Source organism: Notolepis coatsorum (genome assembly GCF_963971535.1).
Source record: "Notolepis coatsorum genome assembly, chromosome: 6".
Classification (NCBI taxonomy): Eukaryota; Metazoa; Chordata; class Actinopteri; order Aulopiformes; family Paralepididae; genus Notolepis; species Notolepis coatsorum.
The window spans coordinates 148,485,140-148,512,479 of record NC_140170.1 but is presented as its reverse complement, the minus strand read 5'-3'; the positions used below and the strand labels follow the sequence as shown (position 1 = coordinate 148,512,479).

Here is a 27,340-nt window from a genome sequence, read left to right as displayed (position 1 = left end):
TTTCCTCAAAAACATCTAGTCTAGTTAATGTGATCAATATTATTTGACAATTGATGCTTTTTGTTGGAAATTTCAGTCAGTGATACTGACTGAAGTCATACTTTGAGCTCATTTTATAGTTAAAATGATTGAGACAACGCAATCGTCTGTCTTCGTTATGCATGCGTGTGCTCACCACACGCGATACATGTGTCACTATTCTGGCAGTGGCTACTGTTATTATATAGTATTGTAATGAAAGGTCTGTTATTTAATGTTTGTGTAAAGGGCTATTTTAACTGTCGATGGGTAGTGCATCAGTAAAGTGAATATGGTATTGTGCTCTTGCTCTGTTTGAATAGGTGGAGAGAGTGGTTAACTGTATTATAATAGTAAATAGAAAAATATGTTGTGCTCTTGCTTTTTTCTTTTTGAAGGTGGAGAGAGTATAGCATTGTGTGTGTGTGTGTGTGTGTGTGTGTGTGTGTGTGTGTGTGTGTGTGTGTGTGTGTGTGTGTGTGTGTGTGTGTGTGTGTGTGTGTGTGTGTGTGTGTGTGTGTGTGTGTGTGTGTGTGTGTGTGTGTGTGTGTGTGTGTGTGTGTGTGTGTGTGCACGCACGTGCTGCAGCAGGTGCACCATGAGCTGTATTATATATGATGACAATACATTAATCTAATCTCATTTTGATCAGTCGCAAAGCGTTTCCGCATATCGGCCACCATTTTCACACGGCTGCATCATCAGTTGCATTCTAATGAGCTGGACAGGTGTGTCTAGGGATGCTTTCACACCAGAGCTGTTTGGTCCGGACTATCGGACCAGAGTTCGTTTTCTCGGATAGTCCGCTTTTTTGGGGGTGGTGTGAATGCTCAGTCTGGGTAAAGTAGTCATTATGCATGGCAAGAGAAATGGCTACAGTTTCTTTGAATCCATGTAGCTCAGGAATGAGTAATGTGTTATCAGCATTCATGTACAAGTGATAGCTTATTTTGAAGGTATCAACCTGTACTTTCATTTCATGTAAAAAAATAAATAAATATGAGACCCTTCTAAAGGACTATGTCACATTTAGCTTGTAACTGACTCTGTCAACAAAAACACTATTGGAAGTTTGGTCAGCAAGCACACAGTCTATGTAACTTACGGTCCAAACTATTTGGATCTCTGATTGATCAGTCCACCTTTAGTTACTGTATACTCTCTTGTTTTTTCTTCATTATGTAATTTGCCTATATGTTGGTCTTTAGTCAGCTTTTTCTCACTTTCAGTTACATTTCAATATTTCTTATCTTTATTGAGTATCAGAATATGATCATAGATGATGTCTATATCCGAGTCTTGATAATGTAAAATAAATATATATTGGCAAGATTATTTATTTTTTATAAACATGATGATAACCGTGATGAAGGCTATTCTAGCCAAACTCCATTCCTTAAAAAAGAAAATCCACTGTTGCTGGATGTTTATTACCCACAGCTAAAGCAACCATTCTTATTTCTCGATATATGGGGGTGATGATATATCATCTCAACAATATATATGAGGGGCTATGGTCAGAAAGCAGCGCTACATTGATAAAGCCCTCTTCTGGCTCTGTGAATATAGCCCTCGAGAGGTTTAAGCTCATCAATATATTGATCCATGATGCTGCGTTGCGCGCCATGCTTTACTGTAGTACTGGAGGTCACTGGTCCTGTGGGCTGGAGCGTTAATGTTAAAACTCCATCTGATCTAGTATTGAATCTAAAACCTCTGCCAATGGGGTGAGATTCATGCATTCAAACATTTATTTAAAACGTGGAAAATCAATTGACGGTGAGCCTCATTTTCCGTGATGCTGAGCACTGGGACGTAAAGACTTAACAGCATTTATGATTTCACTTGACTTGAGGAACCTGATGCGTGAAGTCATTCAGTGGGGTTCCATGAAGACCGCTGAACATTACCGTAATATAGATGGGTTTCTCGTCCTCGTCAGTGTGCGCCAGCATCAAGGAGGCACAAATAAATGTAAACCTGGTCAGAACAACAGGGCAGACTACAATATATTTGCATTTGTTAGCCATGCTAGCGATCTAAACAATCAATCCATGCCAAACCTAGGTACTGTAAAAGGTGAAAGACAGTCACACTGAGTTGGCTAAATGACATCCAGCCGTTTTCATTGAAATTACTTTTAGTTGTTTAGAGTGCCATGGTTTCTCCATAGAGCCCCATTGTAAATTTTGTATTGCTGATTTGCTCGATCACGGTATGTTTATAAACAAGAACCCCGTCTATAAGGTGGTAGTTTGTAGATAAATTAATAGATAATTTATCTACGAACTACCACCAATTTTATTTAGTATTTCGTTTTGATTATATTTGTCACCTGTAAAACATGTTGTTATGTTAAAAAGAAAATGATAATAATTTGAAATTAATACAAATAAAAAAACCTTGATCAAAAAGAATAATTTGAAATTAATTAATAAAGTTAAAAGTTACATGTATTTCGTATTTTGTGTTTGTTTATATTTGTTATGTTTGTCTCTTCTATTTTTTCTTCCAATGTCTTCTTTTGTGTTTTTGTATTTGTTATGTTTAAAAGGAAAGCATTTTAAAGATATGTTTAATAAAAACCTGTTAAGATGGGTCATTTCTTTCAGTGTACTATAATATGCTCACCCAGTACGATGAGCAAGGCGGTGGCCGTGTCCTGATCCACTGGAGACCTCGCTACACAGGTATACATCCCCTGGTCCTGGTGGCTTATGTTGACGATCTGCAGGACACCGTCCTCCACAAAGTACCTGTTCATGGAGAGATACCAGACGCCACAGTGAACCAGGACATCTGAAGTGAAGAGATGTGTTGAAATAAGACGTGTCGTCTAGCTAACCTAACACACATGGGTTAGGGTGTGTTATGGTGAACAAACAGTGGTGTAAGAAGTACACAGTTCCTTTACTTAGGAGAATTTAGTAGAATTTGTTTTATATTTGATATAAAAGTAAAAGTATTTGATATGTGATATTGATGGTACTTGATTATTCAAAAGTAAAAGTATGCATTCTACATGATGTTTGTGTATTCTAGTGCTTGGGAGTGTTCGGTCCTCAAACTATTGACCTCTAAAGGTTATGTGAAAGTATGTGGTCCAGTTATGATCTGATTATGTCCTTTTGAAGTTGTCAACCTTCACATTTTAAAGTATATAATATTCATAAATGTTTGCCATGTTTTCTATGCAAAATATTTTTCTTCAAGGTAACTAGTAACTGATGGGTTCAAATAAATGTAGTGGAGTAAAAAGTACAATGTTCTCTAAAATGAAAATAATTAAGTCAAGTACCTCAAAACTGTACTTGAGTACAGTTCTTGAATAGTTACTTTCCACCACTAACAACACACTTTTAAGCCAGGTTGTTTTCATTGTTTTGTGTGATCTGAATGTGTATCTCACCATGTGTTATTTTCACACATCTATTTTTAGGAGTGTAAGATGTGTAAGTACATTGCAAAAAAAGAAAGAAAAAATAACAGTCTCCTACCTTGAATTCTCTGTGTGGTTGAGGCCTATGACCATATCATTTTTTTCCCACAGGATCTGAAAGTCATTGCTGAAGGACTTGTCGTACTCTGCCAAGCAGGAGAGCTGGGCCGTGTCACCCGTTAAGATCTGCAGGTCCTCTGGGGCCACGACTATTCTAGTGGGATCTTAGATAAGCAGAGCAAAGTTACACTGTTAACACTTTGAGTGCCAGCGACGTGTTATGTCGTCTTATCATGCCCCCCCCGTTGAGTGCCGACGACGCAAATTGTCGCTTTTTTTTTTTTTTTTTTTATTAGCGATCTGAATTCATATTTCATCAACCGAGTCTCCCATTGGTACAGCAGCCCCTCTAGGAGCTCAGATGGGAAAATACCGCCCCCTATCGTCTATCCCTGTGTAACTGCAGGCCATTCGATTAGACTGGTGGATCTGTGTGGGGGGAGCCAACTGGCTCCATTATGCTGGCGAGGGATCTGATAAACATGGAAGTGATCGCGAGTTGGAAAGCAGCGTGGAATATATATTTACAGCAGCCAATAATCAATCAATAAACGCGATCGATATTTGGAATGGCAATCAGGAATTGGAATAATATTTTTGGAGAACATCTGATCTAAGGTAAGGAGTCTATGTTACCAGTTTTAAGATAATCAGAGCTGTATTCACTGAGATAACAGCGTGTCCCGTATGTGTATTTCGATTTTCGAGAGAACGATACCTTTTCGAAATGCTATAAAAAGGATATGAACCGATTAAAAAACAATCCGTTTCGACAATGTTGACTGCAAACAAGTCATTGATAAGCGACGGGCAGATTAGACACATAGCCATAATTTAAAACATAGATTATGCGTTTTTAACGCTAACATTGAAGTGGGTGGCGACATTCAAGGGGGTAAAAAGGAAAACACGGCCGGCATCGAAAGTGTTTTAAGGACTGGAATCCAGTGGAGACAAAGTCGATTTTTAGATGCAAAGCGCCCCATAAGACAACGTAAGATTCATAAGACAACGTAAGACGTTCTAAATGGACAACGTAAGACGTTCTAAAAGGACAACCTTTGATTTCCTCTCAGCTATTGATCTCAGCAAAGTTTCCTAGCAAACTCAATTCCCCTGAAACCTTCTATAGGTGGTTTCAATGTGACAACATTCATATTTTAAGTGGACCCAAGGTTGTTTCCTGTTGCAGTCTTTGCTAATAGCAATAGCTGACAGGACATAAACATGGGTATAAGCTGTCCCCAGTCAGTCAGTCAGACACTCACTCAGTTAGCCACTCTGCCCCTACTGCCGGCTCACACGCATTGCTACTTTGACTCATGCTCTGCACTTACACGACACTGTGTGTCCCTGATATATCAGGTTAAACTGTTTACCTTTCACTTCCAGCATGGCGTCGATAGCCGACGTTCCCTCTGTGTTTTTAGTGTAACACGTGTACTGGCCCATATCCTCTTTCGCCAGACTGTTGATCTCCAACGATCCGTTATCGTGAATAGTAAACCTTGGCCCCTCCACAGACCCTGCGGAGTCATCCTTGCTCCTGCAAAATAATCAGAGAACCCCATTAAAGTCTCCACTTTCTCTAAATTCAATGAATTAGATGAACACGGTGGCGGCCCTACAGTAACAAGGAGACAGGCTCTCCACACTGTTAGGCATTTTTACATAGTACCGTAAAAAGATTGTTTTTGCACATATTACATACATTTACATATCAACTGCCGTCTCTTCCATTTCCCTGTACATAACAAACAATGATTGCTATGTTACAGGCAGCCATGTCGAAAGACAGAGAACTACACAAACATTCTGTGCAAGGCCTCTATTTATGTTGTCTGAAGTAATGCTAAAAGGCAATTAGGCCTATTCAATCAGATGTCTCACAAAATGATTTCTAACATATTACAGAGTATCTTATTGGAAAATTGTTTCCGTTTGATATTGTGCCATATGTCCAATTTCCATGCAGTCCAACATCAATATCTGTGATTTTCTACACCTAGGCAGATATTGTCATATAAAAACAAATGCCCTTCTGAATATCAACCCCCGCTTCCCCCATAATTGTCTAGCTCCCTGTATAACGACAGGCTGAGATCTAGTGCTCTCTGCTGGTCGTATGGGAAGGTAAACTGGGGACAAGTAGGAGAACCAAATAGATTAACCCTTTCACTACCACCACACTACCAAATGGTTAACCCTTTCACACACAACAGAAGGTTAACCCTTTCACTACCACACTACAGACGGTTAACCGTCTGTAGTGTGGTAGTGAAAGGTTAACCTTCTGTCGTGTGGTAGTGAAAGGGTTAAAGCTGTGAGTGTGCACTTCCTCTCTACACAGTCCAGCCACAGCATTCCCACCACTACTACTGTTGCCATTAGAGGCACATTCTCCACTCCATCTGTTTTCTACCCAGAATACAACGCTGTTTCATCCTCACTTGAGATTCAGTGGTGGTTGGAACACAGAATTGTCCTGCATTACTGCCACTTAGTGGAAAGAGTGATCGGGATCTCTAACCTCATTACAGGATTTAAATCAGAGCCTCTAGGGGGCGGTATACACGTGAGAACAGTCCCCTACACACACCATAGAAGAAGATCGTCTGACTCAAGCGTTTTTCCAGGGTTTTTCCACAAGTACATCTCTATGAGGAGAACCCATAGGAGCCTATACACACTTACCAAGAGATATCAGATGGAGGAGAGCTGAAGACATTACAATGCATGATCACGTTCCTCCCTTCCACGGCCGAGTACTCCACCCCCTCGTCAGTCAGAATCATAGGAGGCAGGTCTGTAGGGAGAACCAGGAGACCCTAGTCATTGATGTGCAGTCGTTTCCACTGATGGAAGTTTTAAGACATAAAACTATTGACAAAAAAAATATATCGATTATTGAATCGTTTAATCCCCAAATAAATATTTGAATCTATGTTTTTTTTTCAGTGGATATGTGAAGATTCCTGCTTAGTGTCATCTGCTTCCTGCCCCGTGGATGTGTCTGATTTGCCTTGTGCTCAGTGTCTTCTGTTTGACCGAATCGAAACACCAATTGAATCGGGACCGTGTGAATCGGAATCGAATCAGGTAATCAGTGCCGGTACCCCAGCCCTATTAGACATGAAAGAGAGAGACGGAAGAAGGAGCCAGGGTTGGGTCGCTTTCAATTCAGAAATAAAAACAGAAATCGTAGTTTACATGCTAATGATTAGAGAAAATCCATTCTCATTTATTTGTCAATAGGATAATACAACATTAGCATGCGAAGAATTGTTTGCTAATCCTCTTCCTGAGTTTATTGAATTGATCAAATTAATTGATCCCAACCCTGGCACACCGATCCGATTGCGGAGGGGATCATTAAGTATGGTCCTTAATGTTAAACCCATAAACTGACTATAAACAAGCAAAGGTGAACGGGGAGGGAAGTGGAAAACTAAGTTTGGACTTGGAGTGGATTAATTAGTCGACACTAAGTGTTGTGGAAGCAAGGTGACACTGTCATTACATTTTTCCTCAGCATTAATTGTAGGATTCTTTGTGTAAAAAAAACTACTTAGTTGTCAGGCTGTCAGACGTATGTGCAAATGTGAAAATGGAATCAAAGGAGAAAAAAAGAAAAGTTAATAATGAGTTCGCCGAGCAGCTGCACCTTATCAGTTTACGCCAAAGCCTCCCATTAAAATGCTCTGTCTCTTCTAATTGTTTACAAAGAGAGGAGCTGAGACATTCAGAAGACGGTCTGGTTTATTAATCCGGCGTGTCACCACAAGCTAAACTCCTGACATCTGTGCAAAGCCAAGGAGAGCACATTATTATTATTATTTTTATTATCTATACGTAAAAAGCACCACATGTTTGTCTTATGACACCAAAAACTCCAAGTATGGAACTGTTATAGCAAATTAATGGTGCTGAACCGGCTGGTCGATACACGTGCGGAGCGAGCCTGTATCTAAGAACCACGCTTCACGGACGGACGGGCGGGCGGGCGGACGGACGGACGGACGGACGGACGGACGGACGGACGGACGGACGGACGGACGGACATACAGACAGACAGACAGACAGACAGACAGACAGACAGACAGACAGACAGACAGACAGACAGACAGACAGACAGACAGACAGACAGACAGACAGACAGACAGACAGACAGACAGACAGACAGACAGACAGACAGACAGGCTGGGAGACAGGCTGGGAGACAGGCAGACAGGCCTCCACCTCGGTGCCCCACTGAGCAGTAGGTACATGCGTCACCATCAGGTCTCCCACCAGACACTGCATCACTCTGCAACGTCCCAGTGACTAATGCCCATGTCTGTCAATTACTCGCAAACAGATGCACCCCCTGCCATTGCCAACCATTTGGACTCCCGTTTAAAATGGGACTTATTAGACGAAGGTTCAATGACTCACGGCGTACAGTGCTTCAAAATAGAGAATTGGATTTACAGTTTGGCAAGACTGAAAAGAGTCATACTTACTCATAATCATAATGTTTGTGTTGGCCAGGAGGGTTCCGTGTCTGTTGGAGGCTTCGCACTGATAGACGGCACTGTCGGAGGCTTTGGCGTTGTGCAAGACGATGGTGTCCAACTCCTTCCTGTAGAGTGCAGGGAACTCTGCGGTAGACAAGACGTTCAGTCAGTACAGGACAGTGAGATGTCAACAAATTATATTAAAACAAATGGTCAATAACTTTTTTTCTTCTTTTGTTTTGGTTGAATCAACTAAATAGGACTGCTGTCAACTTGACTTTTCAAATTCACTCACTGGCATTTGGTAAAAAGCCAATGACACAAGGTTACTTAAGAAATGTAAATTGTGATAACTCTTAAAGGAACACGCCAACATTACTCACCAGCTTCTCCAGAGTCAGACGAGAAGATAGATACCAATTTCCTCTCTGTGTGTTCAGTAGAAAGCGATGCAGCTATCCTACTGTAGCTTAGCATAAATAAATGGAGGCGGGTACGGACCAGCTAGCCTAACTGTTGGCCAAAAACACCTCTCCCGGAGTTTTAAACTTACCATACCATAAACTGATTAGATTAATTTGTGCTAAACTAGGCTAGCTTGCCGCCGGATAGCTTTCTACTGAACGCACAGAGAGGAAATCGGTATATATCTACTTGTCTGACTCTGGAGAAGACGGTAAGCGCATTTCCTATAATGTTGGCATGTCCGTTTAAGCATTGTGCGGAGGCCAGTCGAGGACTCTACCTTCCAGTGGTCGTCCGTTCACCCTCCACGTTATGGTGGGCTGAGGCGTGCCGGTGGCGGAGCACTTGATGCTCACCTCGGAGCCGACCATTCTGAGTTGGCTCTCTGGCTCAGTCTCCCACGCCGGAGGCTCTGAAGAGAGAGACACCCAGACGCATTAGTACGGTACCGTGTCTCTGTGAAGAGAGACACCCAGACGCATTAGTACGGTACAGTGTCTCTCTGAAGAGCGAGACACCCAGACGCATTAGTACGGTACCGTGTCTCTCTAAAGAGAGAGACACCCAGACGTATTCGTACGGTACCGTGTCTCTGTGAAGAGAGACACCCAGACGCATTAGTACGGTACCGTGTCTCTCTGAAGAGCGAGACACCCAGACGCATTAGTACGGTACCGTGTCTCTCTAAAGAGAGAGACACCCAGACGTATTCGTACGGTACCGTGTCTCTGTGAAGAGAGACACCCAGACGCATTAGTGCGGTACCATGGGCTACTGGGGCCACTATGAGCGCCACAGAACGGATATCAAGACTGTGATGAAGACACCGGTATCAATCGTTTTGATTTGTTGCTTTTATGATTTATTGGAGATGCAGTAGTGGTTGTTCATAATCCTCTGTAAAGGCCCAATCAGTGATCCAAATATAAACAAATGGGAAATTAGAAGAATAGAGACATTTCACACTCTAGTTGATTGACTGAGCTATTGATGCAGTACGAAGACACACTAGACAACAGGAAATATAAATATATTTAACTGTATCAGCGCCAACCACGAAAAAAGTCGGGTTAACTCGCCATCGCTTGAGCGCCAATCACGAGAAAAGTCGGGTTTTAATCGTTATTTCTTTTATTCACTATATCCATTCATTTTTAATCCATCCAGCCTGACGTTATCATTGGGAATGGGTCTGAGCTCACAAAAGGCCAATACCGCCGCCTAACGCCTTCCGGCCGGTATTGCACAGCATTGGAATCCCTCTGGCTGGGGCTGTGCAGCAATCTAACAATTCCGGTCCAGGTTTTCCTTCTCTGGCATATAGTAACGTTATAACACAGAGTTTGAGGGACACTGGAGCTGTGTATTCATGGGTTTTGGTGGAGAAACGTTGGATCAATAAACGCGATCAATATTTGGAATGGCGATCAGAAATTGGATTCTTCTTTTTGCAGTACATCAGATGTGAGGTAAGGACTCTATGTTACCAATCTTGGGTTAATCTGATGTTTCTTTCATAACGATCATAGCATGTGTGTGTGTGTGTGTGTGTGTGTGTGTGTGTGTGTGTGTGTGTGTGTGTGTGTGTGTGTGTGTGTGTGCGTGCTGTTGGCGCTGACCAAAGCACAGAGGAGCGACTTTTCAGCCCCCGCTTCTGTTCGTGCATGAGGACACATATAATACCGATAATCTAGCGTTTATTTCAGAACGATTCATTAATCAAGCGACAAATGGCATGATTTCTATGGAAATATATTGAAGCGCGGTTTGCTTGAGTTTCTTGAGATTAGACATGGCCTTCTTACCAGACGCTAAACAGCGACCCCATAGGCGCTCATTGAGTTAAAAACATTAATTTGTTGTGTTATATGGCAATGTTTGTAAACACTGTAGTAAAACAGACCTAAATTTACAATGCGTAAATTCTAATTTACAAATAGTTGAATTTCTACAGATCATGAAGAATGTATGTGAATATACCTCATATTGATACAGTATGTAAAAAATATTAGGTAAATAAACCCTTTATTATTTTATCACAGAATGGGCCTTTAACAGCTGCAATATACACTGAATCATATTGTTCTCAGAATGGCCATCAAAACCAGATTGTCATTAGTGGCTGAGAGAAGAGTTTCTTCTCTAAAAGCCTTCATCAATTGCTCCGTTTAATTAGAAAGCTTCTACGTGGAGAATTCTTCAACATTAACATATCATTGTCAAATAGATGTAGCTATTTGATAGCTTGGTATAATTATCTATTATCTTAGGGGGTAAACAGTCTTGAGAGGATATATAGCCTCTACACAGAATAAATTGTAAGTGGTAGTGACATTTCCCATGAATCCTCCTTCAGAGGTGTTGCTTTAGCTTCCTGTCAAGCCGAGGGAAGACGCAAGATGATAGAAAAACAATAGCATATTAACCATGCGTCTTATAGACCTGTTCACTGTTTACAAACATACCGCATTCGAGCCAATCAGCAATACCAACTGAGTCACGTGACTAAGTTGCCCACTACCTGCGCGAGCTGCTGCGCTAAAAGAAGTACATCGGGGCTCTATGGAGAAACTAAAAGTTGTTTCAAATGAAAACGGCTGGATGTCATTTTGCCAAATCAGCATGTCTGTGAATGTGAGTCTTTCACCTTTTACATATCTATCTTTGGCATGGATCGATTGTTTAGATTGTTAGCATGGCTAACAAATGCGAATATATTGTAGTCTGCCCCGTTGTTCTGACCAGGATTATGTTCCTGTCTGCCCCTGTGTTGTGTGCGCACACTGAGTCTGACGTATACAGTGAACACTGGTCTATGGGGTATGTGCAGTCTTTTCCACTGAGTCTGTTCCGCTGACTGTGTTTATCTAACGAACCACATTCATTCATGCATTCATGCATTCATGCATTCATTCATTAATTCATTCATTCATTCATTCATTCATTCATTCATTCATTCATTCATGTTAAATTGAAATGGTAATTGTCTGACTCTAATGTCATAATACAGAATTGTGCTTTGTATACATACATACATACATACATACATACATACATACATACATACATACATACATACATACATACATACATACATACATACATACATACATACATACATACATACATACATACATACATACATACATACATACATACATACATACATACATACATACATGACATAATACATAACTGTGCTCAAGGTTCCTTGAGCTTGTTCTGAGCTTGGAAGGTCTGCCTTTTCTGTTGACGCTCCTGTCATGTAACAATATTCAACACACTTTAAAAGATCAATACTCTCTCAACCTATCCATAGTTCAAAGCCATCACAGCATCTCAGTCTGTAATTGTTTTAGCTGATTTTCTTTGTTTTATCTGAATGTATGTCTTGTATTATAAGTGGCGATGTATCGGGTCCAATACTGTGCTTGTGTACGCGTGCTCGTAGTTGTAAAACTACTCCAATACTACAACTCAGTGCCATGTTTGTTTACACAAAATGTAATGTTAAACATTTTATTATATTCATATATTCATGAACTTCAAATATCAGCAACATTGTCATGTTGTATATTTAATCTGTAACAGTCAGGAACATCTGATGAAACCAAAACATGTTTTCAAAGTCATTGTTTGAACTGTAACAGTATTATTAAGTATCAGTGCTTGATATTGGCAAGTACCCAAATGTACCCCACGGTAAGGGGTCACGGCTTACCTTCTATTGTGACAATGAAGTAGTGAAAGACCTCTCCAATGAAGTTCGTGGCCTTGCACATGTACTTTCCTCCGTCCTCCTCCTCCACTCTGGGCACGGTCAGCAGTTTTCCATGGTTCTCCACCAGCGCTTTGTCGGGAAGTTTGCGACCCATCCTCGTCCACTTGATCGTCGGCGTTGGACTGAAAAAATAACAAGGTAAACAGGAAGTAGAGGTCATAACGTCAGCGAACGATGCCACTTCTTCCGCAGCCATGTATGAGGGCTTGGGGGAGCTGACATCATGTTTCCGGGGGCAATTTGTAGAGGATCACTCCGGTTGCACGTGTGTGTTGACAGGCAGATATTTTTTAATAACAGGTGGCTCGTGTGAGAAGCTGCCACAGGAAAATGTCATGACCATCGTGGGAGAAAGCTCCATCCTTCTTTTTCTCAATCCCTTCCTGGCGACCAGCGTCTGTAGCAACCATTAACTACCCAGCCTCTTCCAGAGCCCTATACCAATTCTGAGTCGCTGACTTTAAAGTATTGGCCAATTCCGACCAGTACTGATCCAATCCGTTACCGTAACAGACAGTATAGTTTGAGGTTATTGGACTAAAATGACTGAACCAGGCAACCTTGAACGTATTCTAGATGTGACTGGCGGTTGATTTCCCCTTTTGTCCAAGACTATACATACTGGGAGACCCTAAGCAGGTGGCCCACTGTGCCGATGCGGATGTGATCCTCACTAGTATCATGGTTGGAAGGGAGGTTCTCAAGAGAGGATGGAAGACTCTGGAGGAGCCCTTTTTTCAAGACTTGTTCATAGAACTTGGTAAAGTTACCTCATATGAGCAAATATCTTACAGAAATAAATACATTTGTGAATGGGGAAGATATATAAGATATATTGATATAAGATATATTTAAGATATATTACAGAGATTGAAATGTGGCGTTAGCACAACATAAATATAGCTTATTGTGTACGCCGGGAGAAGGTGAATGGGTGTGTTTATTTCTTCATGTTCTCCTGGGGATGCACAGGGTTTTACGACAGCTACAATATATAGGATGCATATCTTTATTGCAATTGTTTGATTTATTTATTTATTTAATTTTAAGTTATTTGTTTTATTGGCCTTTATTGTAGACTTGTGTTTATTTGTTCCTAATGTGAGATCCGACTTGTTTTTCATATGTGTATATAATGGAAATATCTGTAGATGACAGCAGTCATCTACTCTGACGGATCTATAGATCTTAAAAGAGGAGACAGCCAGTGTGTGTTTCCAAGTTAGACGGTGGGAGAGCCACAGAGCAGGGTGTGTGAGTGCTAGAGCCAAGGTCACAGAGATAGCAGGCCGCTGATAGGGGAAGATTTGGGTCAGCGGTGTCACCACTGTTGCTATAGTAACAGTTGAGAGAGAGAGAGAGAGAGAGAGAGAGAGAGAGAGAGAGAGAGAGAGAGAGAGACGTTGCTATGGCTAACAGCCGTTGCTAGGGAAATACACTCCATAGCTGGGGGTTCTTCCGGGTTGAGTCAGACTAGGACGCGAAGCTGACACATAGGGACGTTAAGAGAGAGACAGCAGAGATCCATTTTCACCCTCCGATAGCCGGAGGGTGGGGGAGGGGGAATGCCACGAGATGGCTAGCTTCGGCTAACAGGGAAGGTTTTTGGCTAACCACTAGGCCTCAACCATCTTCGAACTGATAGCATGAGAGACCGGTAGAATTAAGGAATTCGATAGACCTTCAAAGACCTTTCAGAACTGTTTTCCATCTGGTACAGAGGCTATGTTTATAGAATAAACATCAACATCAAGGAAAGGTATCATGTTTCCAGTGTGTCGTTTTCTTCTGAGTCAGATGCATTACCGGGGAGAGAGAGAGTGCCAGGCTGCCAGCCAGTACGAGGAGTAAGGTATAAACAACACAACGCAGACATCACGGGAAACAGAGATTACTGTCTGAGAACCCGTTTATCTAACACTAATGTTGGATGTGACACACTTTGTAAAATCCGAAAATAATAAACATATACGGTAGTTTGTTTAGTTTTACTAAAACGATTTGAGATAAGATTTTTCTACATTAGAAATGTGTACTGTAGAATACATCTGTGTGTGGACGAGACAGAAAATCAAATTGCTTTACTTAGACTTTTGTATACAAGAGGCTTTATTTTGGGGGAAGTTTTCTGATAGTAATAATTCGATTTCGCCTGATACGAGTATCTGTATTAGTGCGTCTCTTAAGAGAAAGATAGCTCAAAATATATATCACAGTAGATGGAAGGAGGTCACAGATATTACCATATTTTCTAAAGAAGAGTTTCTTTATCCTTCTGATCTGTCCCCCCCAAAGACAAAAACACTAATATGTCTTAATGAGCGCGGGTCTATGACTGAATTCACTCAATTGAAGTTCCAGGCTGCAAAAGTTAAAGAACCCAGTCAGTGATCCAAACATGAACAAATGGGTAACCCCACCACCAAATACATGAAATACCAGGTTTTCATGCTGGTCGACTGAGCCTCTTTATACACTGACTGTTATTATCTGGTTTAAAATGAGTGAATTCAAACTAAGTCAAATGGTAATCGTCTGACTGGTCAATATACACCACATTGATACGGTTAAAAACAATCCTGGATAATTGAAAGCAGCAATTCTCAAACCTTTTCACGTCAAGGACCCCCCCCCCCCCCTCCCAAGAACCAATGGTTTTAAAGAACAAAGGTATCATGACTCACAATCCCTCTGCAATGCACTCCAACATCATCTCCTCTCCTTTGACCATCCGCTTCTCTGACTTGCCAGCATCAATGGGTGACAGTAGACTGGGTCTCCTTTGCCGGATTGCATTAGCTTGGAGAATATAAACGTTGTACAGAAGGATGTGACTTCAACAAAATAATGTTATGCATTAAATGGACATTAGAGAGTATAAAAATTATTTTGTTTAAACCTGTACATTGTATATTGCTGTTACACTTTACTGCTACATTTGCACTTGATGCCAAACTTATTTTCGTTGTATGTACTTGTGCTGTATAATGACAATACATTTTAATCTAATCTAATCTAATCTAACAAAGAGGATGACAAGGGTATGATGTGTGATAGAACACGTTCTTTCTAACTCACCACCGTTGGGACTCGTGCCAGTGTTTGATGTTTCTGAAATGGAGGGCGGATGAGAGTAAAAATAAAAAGATGAACACAAGGACACATGAAGCACGGAGTCGACAAAACAAAATCAGTGACACGTCACATCAGATGAAACGTTCGGGGGACAAAGAGCTGTTCCAGTTCCATTTTTTCCAAGTTTTCAGAATGACGCAATGTCGACTCACTCCTTGTTATCGAAAGACTGTACGTTTTGAGTGTTCCCACTTGAGAATGACTATGATTTGAGTATACAAATGGAAGCTAAGTACATTGGAATAGCCCTTTGACTGAAGGCTTCATGTGAGCGTCTATAATGATTTATGATACAATGAAAAAATCAAACTTGGATGGCTATGGAGGCATTCCATCGAGTATGGGTAGAACATTATCAATGTTATCAAAGTGATAACTAGATTGAGGATTTTCTATGGAATAGCATAATGTTGGTTTGAATATCCACAAGGCCCAAACAGACACGTGGTTAAAAAAGAAGAAGAAATAAAATCAAATGTAAACTGTTGACTTCTAGCTGACTCACTGGTCTTGACAATGACGGACATGGCGGTCTTCTGGACGATGGTGCGTATGCGGGGGAAGGCGGCAAAGCAGCAGTAGTCCCTCCTGCTGTCCTTGTCCACGGCGTTAGAGAAGTACAGGTCCCCATCCAGTCCCATGGACACGCGCTCGTCCTGCTCTATGTGCTGGAGACCTGAGGGGACAGAAACAGTGAAACGGTGAAACACTTTCAGCGCCAGATGGCGCTGTTTACGGTTACTGTTGAAAGGCCAGCGCCTTTTAACATGGGGATACGTGGCTGTGTTTGCAGGCCTAAAGCTATATTATATATTATAGCTATGGATCTAATAATATAGTCGATTGTCATTGAGTTTTTTCCGGTCAAGATGCAAAAAACAGATAATTTTTCCATCCATACATTTCCGTTTTATACCGTCGTGAATATGAGTGTAGTTTCAGGGTGGTCTGGTGTCATTTCCAAAATGCTTCGTAATGGCCGGCAACGTGTATTCTAGTAAACGCGTTATCGTTTCTTCCCTGGACTAGCTACTGTTCTCAAATCAAATTTAGATTATCGGTATTATGTTTCATCATGGATGCATGAAGGGGGGGGGGGGGGGGGGGCGCCCCTCCGTGCTTTGATCGCAACCAACGGAACACGCCAGACACACACACACGCCCCGATCAGCATGAAGGAATTTTTGGATCAACGCAATATTGATACCATATAGTCCTTACCTTGACCAGGATCTGTCCCGAAAAGAATATTCCAATTATCTGATCGCCATTCCAAGTGCTGATGTCGATCAAGGTGCAAACGTAATCCAGCATTGAACATGAACCCGACCCTCGTCGATGCATGCGTTATAAGAGTTTGGCTTGAACGAGTAGTTAGACCCCGCCCGCAGGCCGCAGCTCGGCCCAGACACCAAGCCACATCGTTTCAAATGGAGTGCAATAGCGGCCGCAAGGCGTTAGGCGTGATTTAATGTTCTATGTCTTACCTTGACTTTGTCTATTTTGCTGCTATCTATTTTATGCTTTATGTCTGCACTTAATGCATTGCTCTTGATCTGCCAATGTTGTGCTCATTTTATGCCTGTCTTTTTTTACTGCTGTGAAGCACTTTGAGCTGCAATTCTTGTATGAAAGGTGCTATACAAATACAGTGTATTATTATTATTCATTATTATTATTGTTTACTTCATTAATTAAAGGGTGTGAATGTAAGTGTTCTCTAGTGCCTTTTGTCCGCTTTAAGGTGGTGGTATAAGTTAAAGGTTGTAGTGTCGAAGTAAAAAAATGTCACCTATCTGGGCTAAGCCCCGGATCTGCTACAATCCTAAATCCGCCCCTGATGGTCATCCAGTATATCTGGAGAGGTGGAAAATCTAACTTACTGATGGTCATCCAGTATATCTGGAGAGGTGGGAAATCTAACTTACTGATGGTCATCCAGTATATCTGGAGAGGTGGGATGCCTTTAGGTGGGTTGCACTGCAGGATGAAAGGCTGGCCCTCCTCAACCTCCAAGGGATCAAACTTCTCTTTAGGAAACTTCGGAACGTCTGAAATAGGAAAAGTAAACAAATCACAGTACATGAGTGGAGCCATCGAGTGATGTGTAGTTCTCATCTTTGCCAGAAGATGGCAGTCATATCATTCTTGTCTTTTGCATGTGGTGTGAGTAACCGTTTGTGGTTCCCCTGTACTATTCAGTGAATTGAATTCTATGGCACATCTTTTCCAGATATTGGCTCACAAGGAAGAAACAGACGTCATCACTACTGGTGCCTGGCTTGTCAGCATTGCTGAGTGGTTGAATCACTGCCAAACCGTTGTCACAGTTCCCCTCAGAGTGGATTTTCTTTTGCGGATTTATGTACTATGCTTTGAAACAAAAATGAAAAAATGCACCAAGGGAAATGATGGAGAGGCTAGATCACACTCAACGCTTTCACCCCCTCTGCTCTGTAGGGGCGGGAGAGAGACGAGAGATGAACGGGGGTGGAACGCACGCTCGGCAGGGCTTAATGACTTTCTGCCACGGCCAATACAATGAACAACTCACAATGCACAGGATCCTGGGCCCTGAATCACTGCGCAGACCGAGTGGTTGTGTGTTACTCACGGGGCACAACGAACTGTATCTCCTCCGATATGGCCGTCCCCAGGTCATTGGAGACATAGCAGCGGTAGGTTCCCTGGTACTCCGTGAGATTCCCACTGTTCGGTATCAGAAACGTCCCAGAATCCTCCTCTCTCGTCAGCCGGGGGTCTAGGAAGGGGTCGAATTCCACTCCGTCCTTTGTCCACCGGAACCTACACAAAGCGACGGTTAAGAGCTCGTCAAGGGGCGATACTGAAAAGTCAACCGTGGGAACGTGCTTGTGAATTCAGCCAAGAAGGCAGTATGTTCAGTTTGTCAAAGCCCCCAAAAAATAAAGAGATAAACACAAACGTAAACACAACACGGAACACACAAAACAGCAGAGTGTTCGTGCCAAACTGGTAGCAGCAAGAGTAGTAGTAGTGTTGGTGGTGGTATGTTTTTGGCGGCTAACAAGCTCCCGAGGGCTCCCCTCCTTCTCCCATCTGCCGGAGATCGGGAGATACACGCGGTGCTCAGTAGTACTCACTGTGGCTTGGGATTCCCTTTGGCTTCACACGTCATGGGGAAGCTCTCGTCGAAGGGGAAGGCGACGAGAGAGCCTGGGGACTGGGCTGTGATGGTGGGCAGCTGCGCGACTGGGCAACACACAGACACACACACACACACACACACACACACACACACACACACACACACACACACACACACACACACACACACACACACACACACACACACACACACACACACACACACACACACACACACACACACACACACACACACACACACACACACACACACACACACACACACACACACACACACACACACACACACACAGGGACAGTAGTGTTAAGAGAGAAACACGCCATAGGCCAAACGCACGTCTCTTAACACATGTGCTATTGGGTTATCCATCTCTGTATGAAGTGAGATGTGTTAGGAATGGTCTCTCCGGCACAATGGTTCTCAACCCGGCGTGTGGAGCGAACTGGTGTGTGTGTCTTGGAAGTCAGTTCGGGTGTGTCTTGAGATTCTAGCTCCCAACCCTGGCGTGTGAGGGCGAACTGGTGTGTGTGTTTTGTAAGTCAGTTCTGTCTTGAGATTTTTGCTAGGTAGAGAGAAGCAGTGTAAAAAAAAGAATGAAGTCAGCCTATAATAATAATTTTTTTTGCAGCTGTTCACGTTTCTCTACAGTCTCTAGTACTCGTTTCATCACATTTATACGCAAAATGTTCAGGTGTGCCTTGGAATTTATACTCTTGTATCATCAAACAGGTTGAGAACCACTGCTCTACTATCTATGAGTGTGACAAGTATGACCAGTGTGTCATGTATCCTAGAAGTACAGATAATCAGGTTGCATGGCGTCATGAGAGATATGGTATGAGAGATGAAGCCCTGGCATGTGACGCTGTGGTGGAACACACACACGAGCAGAGGGATTAAAGGAGAGGAGAGTTCATCACTAATAGTCTTCTAGAGCACGGCCGGGGCGAAACTTACTGTTCATATGACCTAAAACTAGATAATCCATGGCAGCGGAGGGAAACAAACAAAAACACAGACAGTAGTTTAAAAATAATCCCCTTCTGACGTAAGCAACTATCCGCTTAAAACCGAAAAAAAAAAGAATGATAACGCGTATGTTGATTGCAAAATAGAGCATTGTAAATTTTATTTAAAAACAGTTTCCCAGTATCAACCAGGATGCGCTGTGTATGTGTTGTAAAAAAAAGGGGGGGGGGGGGGGGAATAGAAGAAAACTGTTTGAACTCTTTACCAGGCCGTTAAGAAATATTTCTGAATAATTTTAGAGAGAGAAACACTTGCCACGTGTTTCCAAGGAAACGGTGGATATTATACTGTACACACAGTGGCAGCAGCGAGAGGTAACACGAAACCTGATTCAAACAAGGAAAACGCCAGAAAATTTGTATCATGTCTATGTCTTTGACAGCGATAAACCGATCTCTGTGGTCAGGCGGAACGTCAAGAGCGTTGGGGGTGGGTCTCAAAAACAGCTAGTCTGGGCACCTCACAAAGGTCCTTGCAAGGATGCCAGGGTGTCTGCAGCAAAATGGGGAATATTCTTCACCAATATGTAGTTAGTACAGAATAATGTAAAAGAGTGACTATTCTGATCATAGGTTTAAATCTCTGTTGCCTACTACAGACAGACAGACAGACAGACAGACAGACAGACAGACAGACAGACAGACAGACAGACAGACAGACAGACAGACAGACAGACAGACAGACAGACAGACAGACAGACAGACAGACAGACAGACAGACAGACAGACAGACAGACCGATCATATCCAACATCAAATATCTTCTCAGATGGACATTGGACAAAATCGTATCAATTGGGGGTAAATTCAGGGTAAATTCATGTAAATTCAGGGTCCCCTGCATGTGCGGACTCTCATGCTGATCTTCTCTCTTTGTTATTTAAACCAGCCAGGTGGAAAACAACGGTTTACTTTACATTCACAATCTTGATTTGTATTTATTTATTTATTTTTAATCTTATTATGCAGTGTCTTTATTTTGAGCTTTCAGCCCTTCATCTGAGCATCAGAGAATACATGTGTACTCTAGCGAAGGTCTGAAAGACCCAAACACTGCATGGATCTAAGCTTCCTTCAGTTTGTATTGATTCTCCCAGTCCCAGCAGCACCGCAGTCGAGATGCAGCCAGGTGAGCGGCGGCCATCCTTCATTATCTTCTCACTTCACATTCTCAGAGCCAAGACGAGTTCAGCTTCCAATTACAATTCACTATCAAGCATGTAAAACAATATTCAGTTTTGGCCTTATACTCTATTAGTAACTATAGATTCAGTTTAGTGGATGGAGAAGTTACTAGAAGCACATCTTCTAGTACAAATCAAACTCTAAGAACATTGTATGGTCAAACAAATTCCAGGTTTGGGGCTTTAACCTCTGCAGCGATTGGAAAATAGTACTCTACAGTACTTTATGAATGAATTCATAAATACATAAACCGCGTGTTGTTCACTCCAAATCCCAAGTAGAAGTCTTACCTTCCAGTGGGATATCTATGGCAGTAGTGAGGCGGAAGGCACTGAGGCAGGTGGCCACACCCAACAGGGCAGCTAATCCGTGGCTCCTCCGCAGTCGCATGGCTCCACGCTGGACGTCAATCTCGGAGTTCATGAGGGAAGTAACAAGTGCTGCTCTCTTCCAGCTCCTCAGTTCATTTCTATGGCACACAGGAGAGACACGGGACCTGAGAACGTATACAGACAGGCAAAAAGAAGCCCAGTGAGTCCACCCACGCGGCATACGGTGGCAGACAGCGAGGCGAACCCCACACACAAAACACCCCCCCCCCCCCCCCCCCCCGTGGCAGAGAGCCGGGCTCCTCTCCACTCAGCCAGGCATAACTACACATCTCCAGCACAGCAGTCAGTCACTTCAGCACGGACCCCATCCTGTGCTACTTCAAATGTTACTGTGACAAACAAAAAGAAAACTATATACATATTAAAGGCTTATGTCATACCCTTCCCTGGGGATGCAGATTGTTTTCTAGTTTCATATCTGTTGGTGTGTGTAGCAGAAAGTGTATTTTTAACGCACAAGATAACAAGAATGGATATAATATGAATACACCAGGCTGCCTGTGGATATGTATTCATGCACCGCAGATGTTCCAAATTCAAGTGAACAGGGAGGAATAATTATACATTCATACAGTACTGTACCACGCCGGAGATGATATTTTCATTGTTAAGATACAGTTCAACAGATTTTGTCTTTGTGCTTCTGTTGCCGTTTTGTGTCTAGTACGTGGCTCGGAAAACTCAAAGAGTCTAATGACGCAGCCCTATGCATCTATTATGGCAGCAAATATGGCTGCCAGGTGGAGTTTGAGGCATAACACACTAGGGGTGGGACGATACATCGATCCAGATCGATACATCGATGTAATTATCAACGATCGAATCGGATCGATGCAATGTAATAAGATCGATTCATATCGATACTCTTATTTTGAAAATCCTGTGGCGAGTCTCATATCCGCCCAAGAACAACAGCAGTAGCTCCGTGTGTGTAGACGTTACAGCATAGCTTTCCCCCTTTCTGTGTGTGTGCGCGTGTCTTTGGAAAGACCAGATGAGGTCAGAGGAGTTTGATGTTTAAATGTTATTTAAACATAAACAATATAATACATAATAAATGTAGGCCTACAGTATACACATGATCATGCAACATCAACAAATTGTTGTAGGAACGGTTTGGGAGAGGGAGGTAGGGAGGGGTTTTAGGTTGAGTTTTGAGTTCCAAAAAATGGAGCTTAAAGTTTAAAGCTCAATATATCAAAACGTGGCACTTTACAGTGAACAGGAGGTCTATTTGTATTAAAAACAATAGATTGATTTTCCTTTAAATGTCTGGAAGAGCTCAAAAATACAAATGTCAAATGATATTTTCGTTACCTTTTTTTAAATGTTACTGATTGTGTTAAATGGGCATATGATATCATCTCGTATCGATTGCAGGCACCTGAATCTAATCTAATCGTATTGTATCGTGAGAGACTTTGTGATATCGGCAAATATCGTATCGTTGTCCAAAGAATCGATATCGTATCGTATCATGATGAAACTGGTGATTCCCACCCCTATAACACACGAGGTTGAGTGCAGAGTTGGATGGCAAAGCTGCACTGTAAAAAGTCATAGATTGGACAATTTTTTCCCCAAGTAACCTCGCTGAGTTGGCTTTTTTGTTGTTGTTGAATCAACCAAATACGAATGAGCTAATCAGAAATAGTTGGGATAAAGAAGATTGGCACCTAAACTATATATATATAATGTATATTTGAATTATTATTATTATTTTATCTTTTTTTACAGTGAGGAAGAAAATGGAGGGAAAGGGAGTTGTGCAGGAATCTTCACCTCTGCACCATCATTCCCCACAGTGCTCAGCTGTAGACTCTCTAGAGGACGGGGTAAGAGGTTCATTAGTTTCCTCATATTGGCTGTGACCCAGCTCGTTAGGTCACTGTGGTGTCTAATTAGATATACTCAGACTAGCGTACATATACACCACAATCGCAGGAAAAAGAGAAAATAATGGTAAAATAGCAAGAGAGAGAGAGAGATAAAGAGTTAAATTGCAAAGAGGTAATGATACATAGGGAGTCTGGGGGTTTGTGCACTGAAAATGGCAATAATCGAACACTTAACTTAACACAAGGATAAATTCAGTAATTACGGTTGAAACTTGTGTGTGGGGGGGGGGGGGGGGGTTCTCCCCATTCTGTGGGGCTTTTCGATTTAATCCCCCCCAAAAAGGAATTTGTACTGTATAACATCTTAATTTCAACAGCTGTAAACAAGGCTAACTATGCCCCCACAGCCTGGCAGCTTTAGGACAACAGCTGGCTCTCTACTAGGCTGTTGTTTCCTGGCTCTACAGTATATGTAGGGCTATACGCTTCACTAGCTTAAATTACAGCATTGAAATAAACTTTTAATCTCCTGGGCAACGCGACGTCATGTCATTTAATTTGACTTACTCAGAAGCCTTTTTATATCACCTAAACATAAAATGCGGGCCACTTATTTATCAAACACTTACCCCGAAGTTGTTGAAAGTAAGGTCTGAGTAAGTACAATTAAATTACATGACATACTGTCGCCCAGGAAATCTAAAGTTAATTTCAGTCTATGTTAATTCACCCGGCTGTGATATAAACTAGCAAAGCGCAACATATCGAGCCGGGAACCAGCGATCTACTGGGGTCCTTCTAATCAAACGGACTCCAATCTTCCACTTTTCTAATCGTTCATGCTCGGCTTACAAAGTCAATAGGAAGTACTGGGGTCAAACGCCAGTTCATGAGAAGTAATTGAATAATTGACCAGAGAGCGAAAGAGTCAATTTCATTCATTCCTGTGCAGGCCTGGCTTCAGATAGATGTGCACCCTGAACTTTTCCTCCATGGCTCCACCACGTTAATGGTATTAACTCTGTCTGGGGGTCTTTTGTGACTCAATCGTGGCTAGTTTGACCCAACTGGTGACCCCACCCCCACATCCTGCCACAACCTCACCATCAAGGCAATGGATTTGAAGTCTGCAATACACCCACCCCTCTTAAATCATAATACAGGCCTATTGACTTTATATCCAGTTCAGAATTGACATTGACGTGGCAACGTTATGATCCATGAATCAAGGAGGAATGCCTGAGGCTTTGTTTCGTTAGGGTACAATTTCTGTCATCTACACAACCATTGTGATTTATGTGGCTGGAGACAGATTAAATCAAAAAGGTAAAAGGACCCTGTGCTAATTGGCTTGGGCTTAGTTGGCACGCTAGGCCAGTTTAAGATGGGGGGACTTTAACACAATGTGTTCTCGTTACCCAATTGTGTCGAGCCAAGAGCCTTTATCAACCTAACACCACTTAGATAGATTAAGCTTTGTTCAAACTGTGCTTGATCGCTTGCCATCTGATTTAATTTGCTCTCCCTCCTCAATGAGCATTTTGTGCAATCCAACCTGGCCATCTGGTCGAGGGAGGGTTCGATCCGGGCTTGACTGCTGAGAGCCGGCGTGATTTATACATGGGAGCCACAGGCGGTGGCGGCGGTGGCTCCGGAGGTAGAGAGCGGTCGTCTGGTAATCCGAAAGGTTTCCGGTTCGATCTTTGAACAAGGCACTGAATCCCAAACAAGCAGGTTGGCACCTTGCATGGTTGCCTTCGACGTCTGTGTATGTGACTGTATATTACCGCTAATTATTAGATGCTTGCATGTCAACCGCACCACCATCTTGGTTACTATATCATAAATTGTTGGATGGTAACAATATAATGTACGTATACATCTTGGTTTATTTGTTTTTCCTCGTAGTACTGTCTAAACATATTTTAATAGTACAGGAGGTATATGGGAACGCCCTGTTTCTTGCCATGGTTCTCAGCGGTGCAATTATTATAGAATATTCATATTGTGCAGCACACAGGCTACACAGCTAACATCACAATACTCAAAAGCCATTGGTTAACTTTCTCTTTCGACTCTAGGGGGGAATCATGTCTTTGCACAAGTGCTGCCTTTTGGAATGACTAAGATATTTTTAACGAGTGCCTCTAGCAAGTGACTCGAAGAAGAATTCATATAGAAATGATTCCTATTGCTTAGGAAAGTACAATAAATATTTGTGAAGATGAGCAAGGCTCTCTGAAATCCACCCAGTGAAGACTCATACGTGTGATGTCATCAGGTAGAGAAGTCTGGCCTGCTCCATCGAGCACATTGGGGAGAGATGTGACAGGGAGAACAGAACACCCAAGGGGACATTATAGGGAAGAGGGTACATTTTCTGTAGGTCCACAAAATCATTCTGTAGTTTCACAAAATCATTCTGTAGGTCCACAAAATCATTCTGTAGGTCCACAAAATCAAATCATTCTGTAGTTTCACAAAATCATTCTGTAGTTTCACATTCATACAAGTTCGCATTCACTGGGAGCAACTTTATTCCTGATGACATCACACATGGATTTGGGAACCATTTGTTAATATACACAAATATACCGGTATATAATTTCCCACCCCCTAACTGGAACTATAAGGTGCAGTAATAATAATAATAATGATTAGTATAGACTAGGAGAGGGGCCTCTCGAGCTATAACCTGCTTTAAGACCTCCGCCTGTTCTTAATCCAGACCAGACCCCCTTCAGCAGCAATCACCCCAGCCTGTGAATGATGGAGCTGGCACAAGGTTAAAAGCTGCTCACTGAGGAAAGGCCGATGCGAACCCTGACCTTCGACAGAAGCTCTGTGGGGGGGGGGGGGGGGGTCTGGATCCTTCCTTAAAACCTGCTGGTCGACGTACGTACAGTATGGTATATAGAGCACTCTCTCAAACGTGGCCATTTACTTCACCTGCCGAACTCTTCGACTGCCAAATCAATGTCTCATGTAGGTTGAGAGAGTGTGTAGCTCTTCCCTTGTAAGCTCTACCCTGCTGAACCCAACAGATGTTCTTCTTCTTCTGAGGAGGAGGAGGAGTTCCCTCGTCTGAGGAAGAGTTCTCTCGTTACAACAGCACCTCCAGGAGACCAACTCTTGTTTTGATATTTCTGGCACTTATTTTCTCTGCAGACACTCTGTTGCTATTTTTTTGTATTGTAGCCTTGTGGTCTGGCATCACAGAACTGACCATGACCTCCCAACACATCACCCCTGCACCTCACCCTAACACCTCACCCCTACACCTCACCCCTACACATCACCCTAACACCTCACCCCTACACATCACCCTAACACCTCACCCCTACACATCACCCTAACACCTCACCCCTACACCTCACCCTAACACCTCACCCTAACATCTCACCCCTACACATCACCCTAACACATCACCCTAACACCTCACCACTACATCTCACCCTAACACCTCAACCCTATACACCTCACCATAACACCTCACCCTAACACCTCACCCCTACACATCACCCTAACACATCTTACCTCTACACCTCACCCATATACCTCACCCTAACACCTCCCCCTAACACCTCACCCTAACACCTCCCCCTAACACCTCACCCTAACCCCTACACATCACCCTAACACCTCACCCTACCCCTCACCCCTGCACCTCACCCCTAAATCTCACCCTAATACCTCACCCCTACACCTCACCCCTACATCTCACCCTAACACCTCACCCTAATACCTCACCCCTACACATCACCCTTACACCTCACCCTAACACCTCACCCTAATACCATACCCCTACACATCACCCCTACACCTCACCCGTACACCTCACCCCTACACCTCACCTGAACACCTCACCCCCACCACTTCTACCGTTTACAAATAGATCACATATTATGCCATTGCAGAGGAACGGCTAATTTCTTCAGAAAGGGTTGTGTGTTTGTGGTTATATTAAAAGCATTAAAGACGTGTCAAAGATGCACCCTAAGGTACACCGGAGCTGCCATTGAAAATGCCTGCAGTAGGGCCTGAAACTGGCGCCGTCTGCCTCGTTCACACACTAAGCTAGTCTGTACAACAGACAGGGAAGTGTGAGCCTACTGTAGTTTAATGGGCACGCCTGTAATGGGATTACAGTAAGCAGATCCTGGTCTTGTCAGGCAGGATTAAAATATTGGCTTCGCTAAAAGAGCTGACACTGGAAGATGGCAGCTCCAAACTCCTCTCGCTCCTGATAATGGGTTCACACTTCCCATTCCATCACACTAAGAACAATTAGAACAATGGCAGTGCTGAATAACAAGAGGAAGTTGGTTGCAAGGGACTGTTTTTTCTTTCTCCGTT

At 42.6% G+C, this 27,340-nt stretch overlaps 1 protein-coding gene across 4 annotated transcripts in view; it reads right to left on the bottom strand.

The window, feature by feature from the left end:
- Window positions 1-27,340, bottom strand: part of chl1b (cell adhesion molecule L1-like b) — a 154,981-nt gene that overhangs the window by 45,345 nt on the left and 82,296 nt on the right. For 2 of the 4 annotated variants that reach the window (XM_084316863.1, XM_084316865.1), the window contains exons 2-15: window positions 21,045-21,223; window positions 18,517-18,625; window positions 18,009-18,199; window positions 17,323-17,445; window positions 15,900-16,070; window positions 15,338-15,370; window positions 14,944-15,058; window positions 12,200-12,381; window positions 8,759-8,890; window positions 8,020-8,157; window positions 6,212-6,323; window positions 4,897-5,063; window positions 3,516-3,681; window positions 2,650-2,774 (exon numbers count right to left, since the gene is read on the bottom strand). In XM_084316863.1, the coding sequence (XP_084172989.1) occupies window positions 2,650-2,774; window positions 3,516-3,681; window positions 4,897-5,063; window positions 6,212-6,323; window positions 8,020-8,157; window positions 8,759-8,890; window positions 12,200-12,381; window positions 14,944-15,058; window positions 15,338-15,370; window positions 15,900-16,070; window positions 17,323-17,445; window positions 18,009-18,199; window positions 18,517-18,625; window positions 21,045-21,177 (1,897 nt within the window). In that variant the 5' untranslated portion in view covers window positions 21,178-21,223. Of the gene's footprint in view, window positions 1-2,649; window positions 2,775-3,515; window positions 3,682-4,896; window positions 5,064-6,211; window positions 6,324-8,019; window positions 8,158-8,758; window positions 8,891-12,199; window positions 12,382-14,943; window positions 15,059-15,337; window positions 15,371-15,899; window positions 16,071-17,232; window positions 17,257-17,322; window positions 17,446-18,008; window positions 18,200-18,516; window positions 18,626-21,044; window positions 21,251-27,340 lie in introns of those variants that run through there. The other 2 variants (XM_084316864.1, XM_084316866.1) reach the window with 2 other exon arrangements.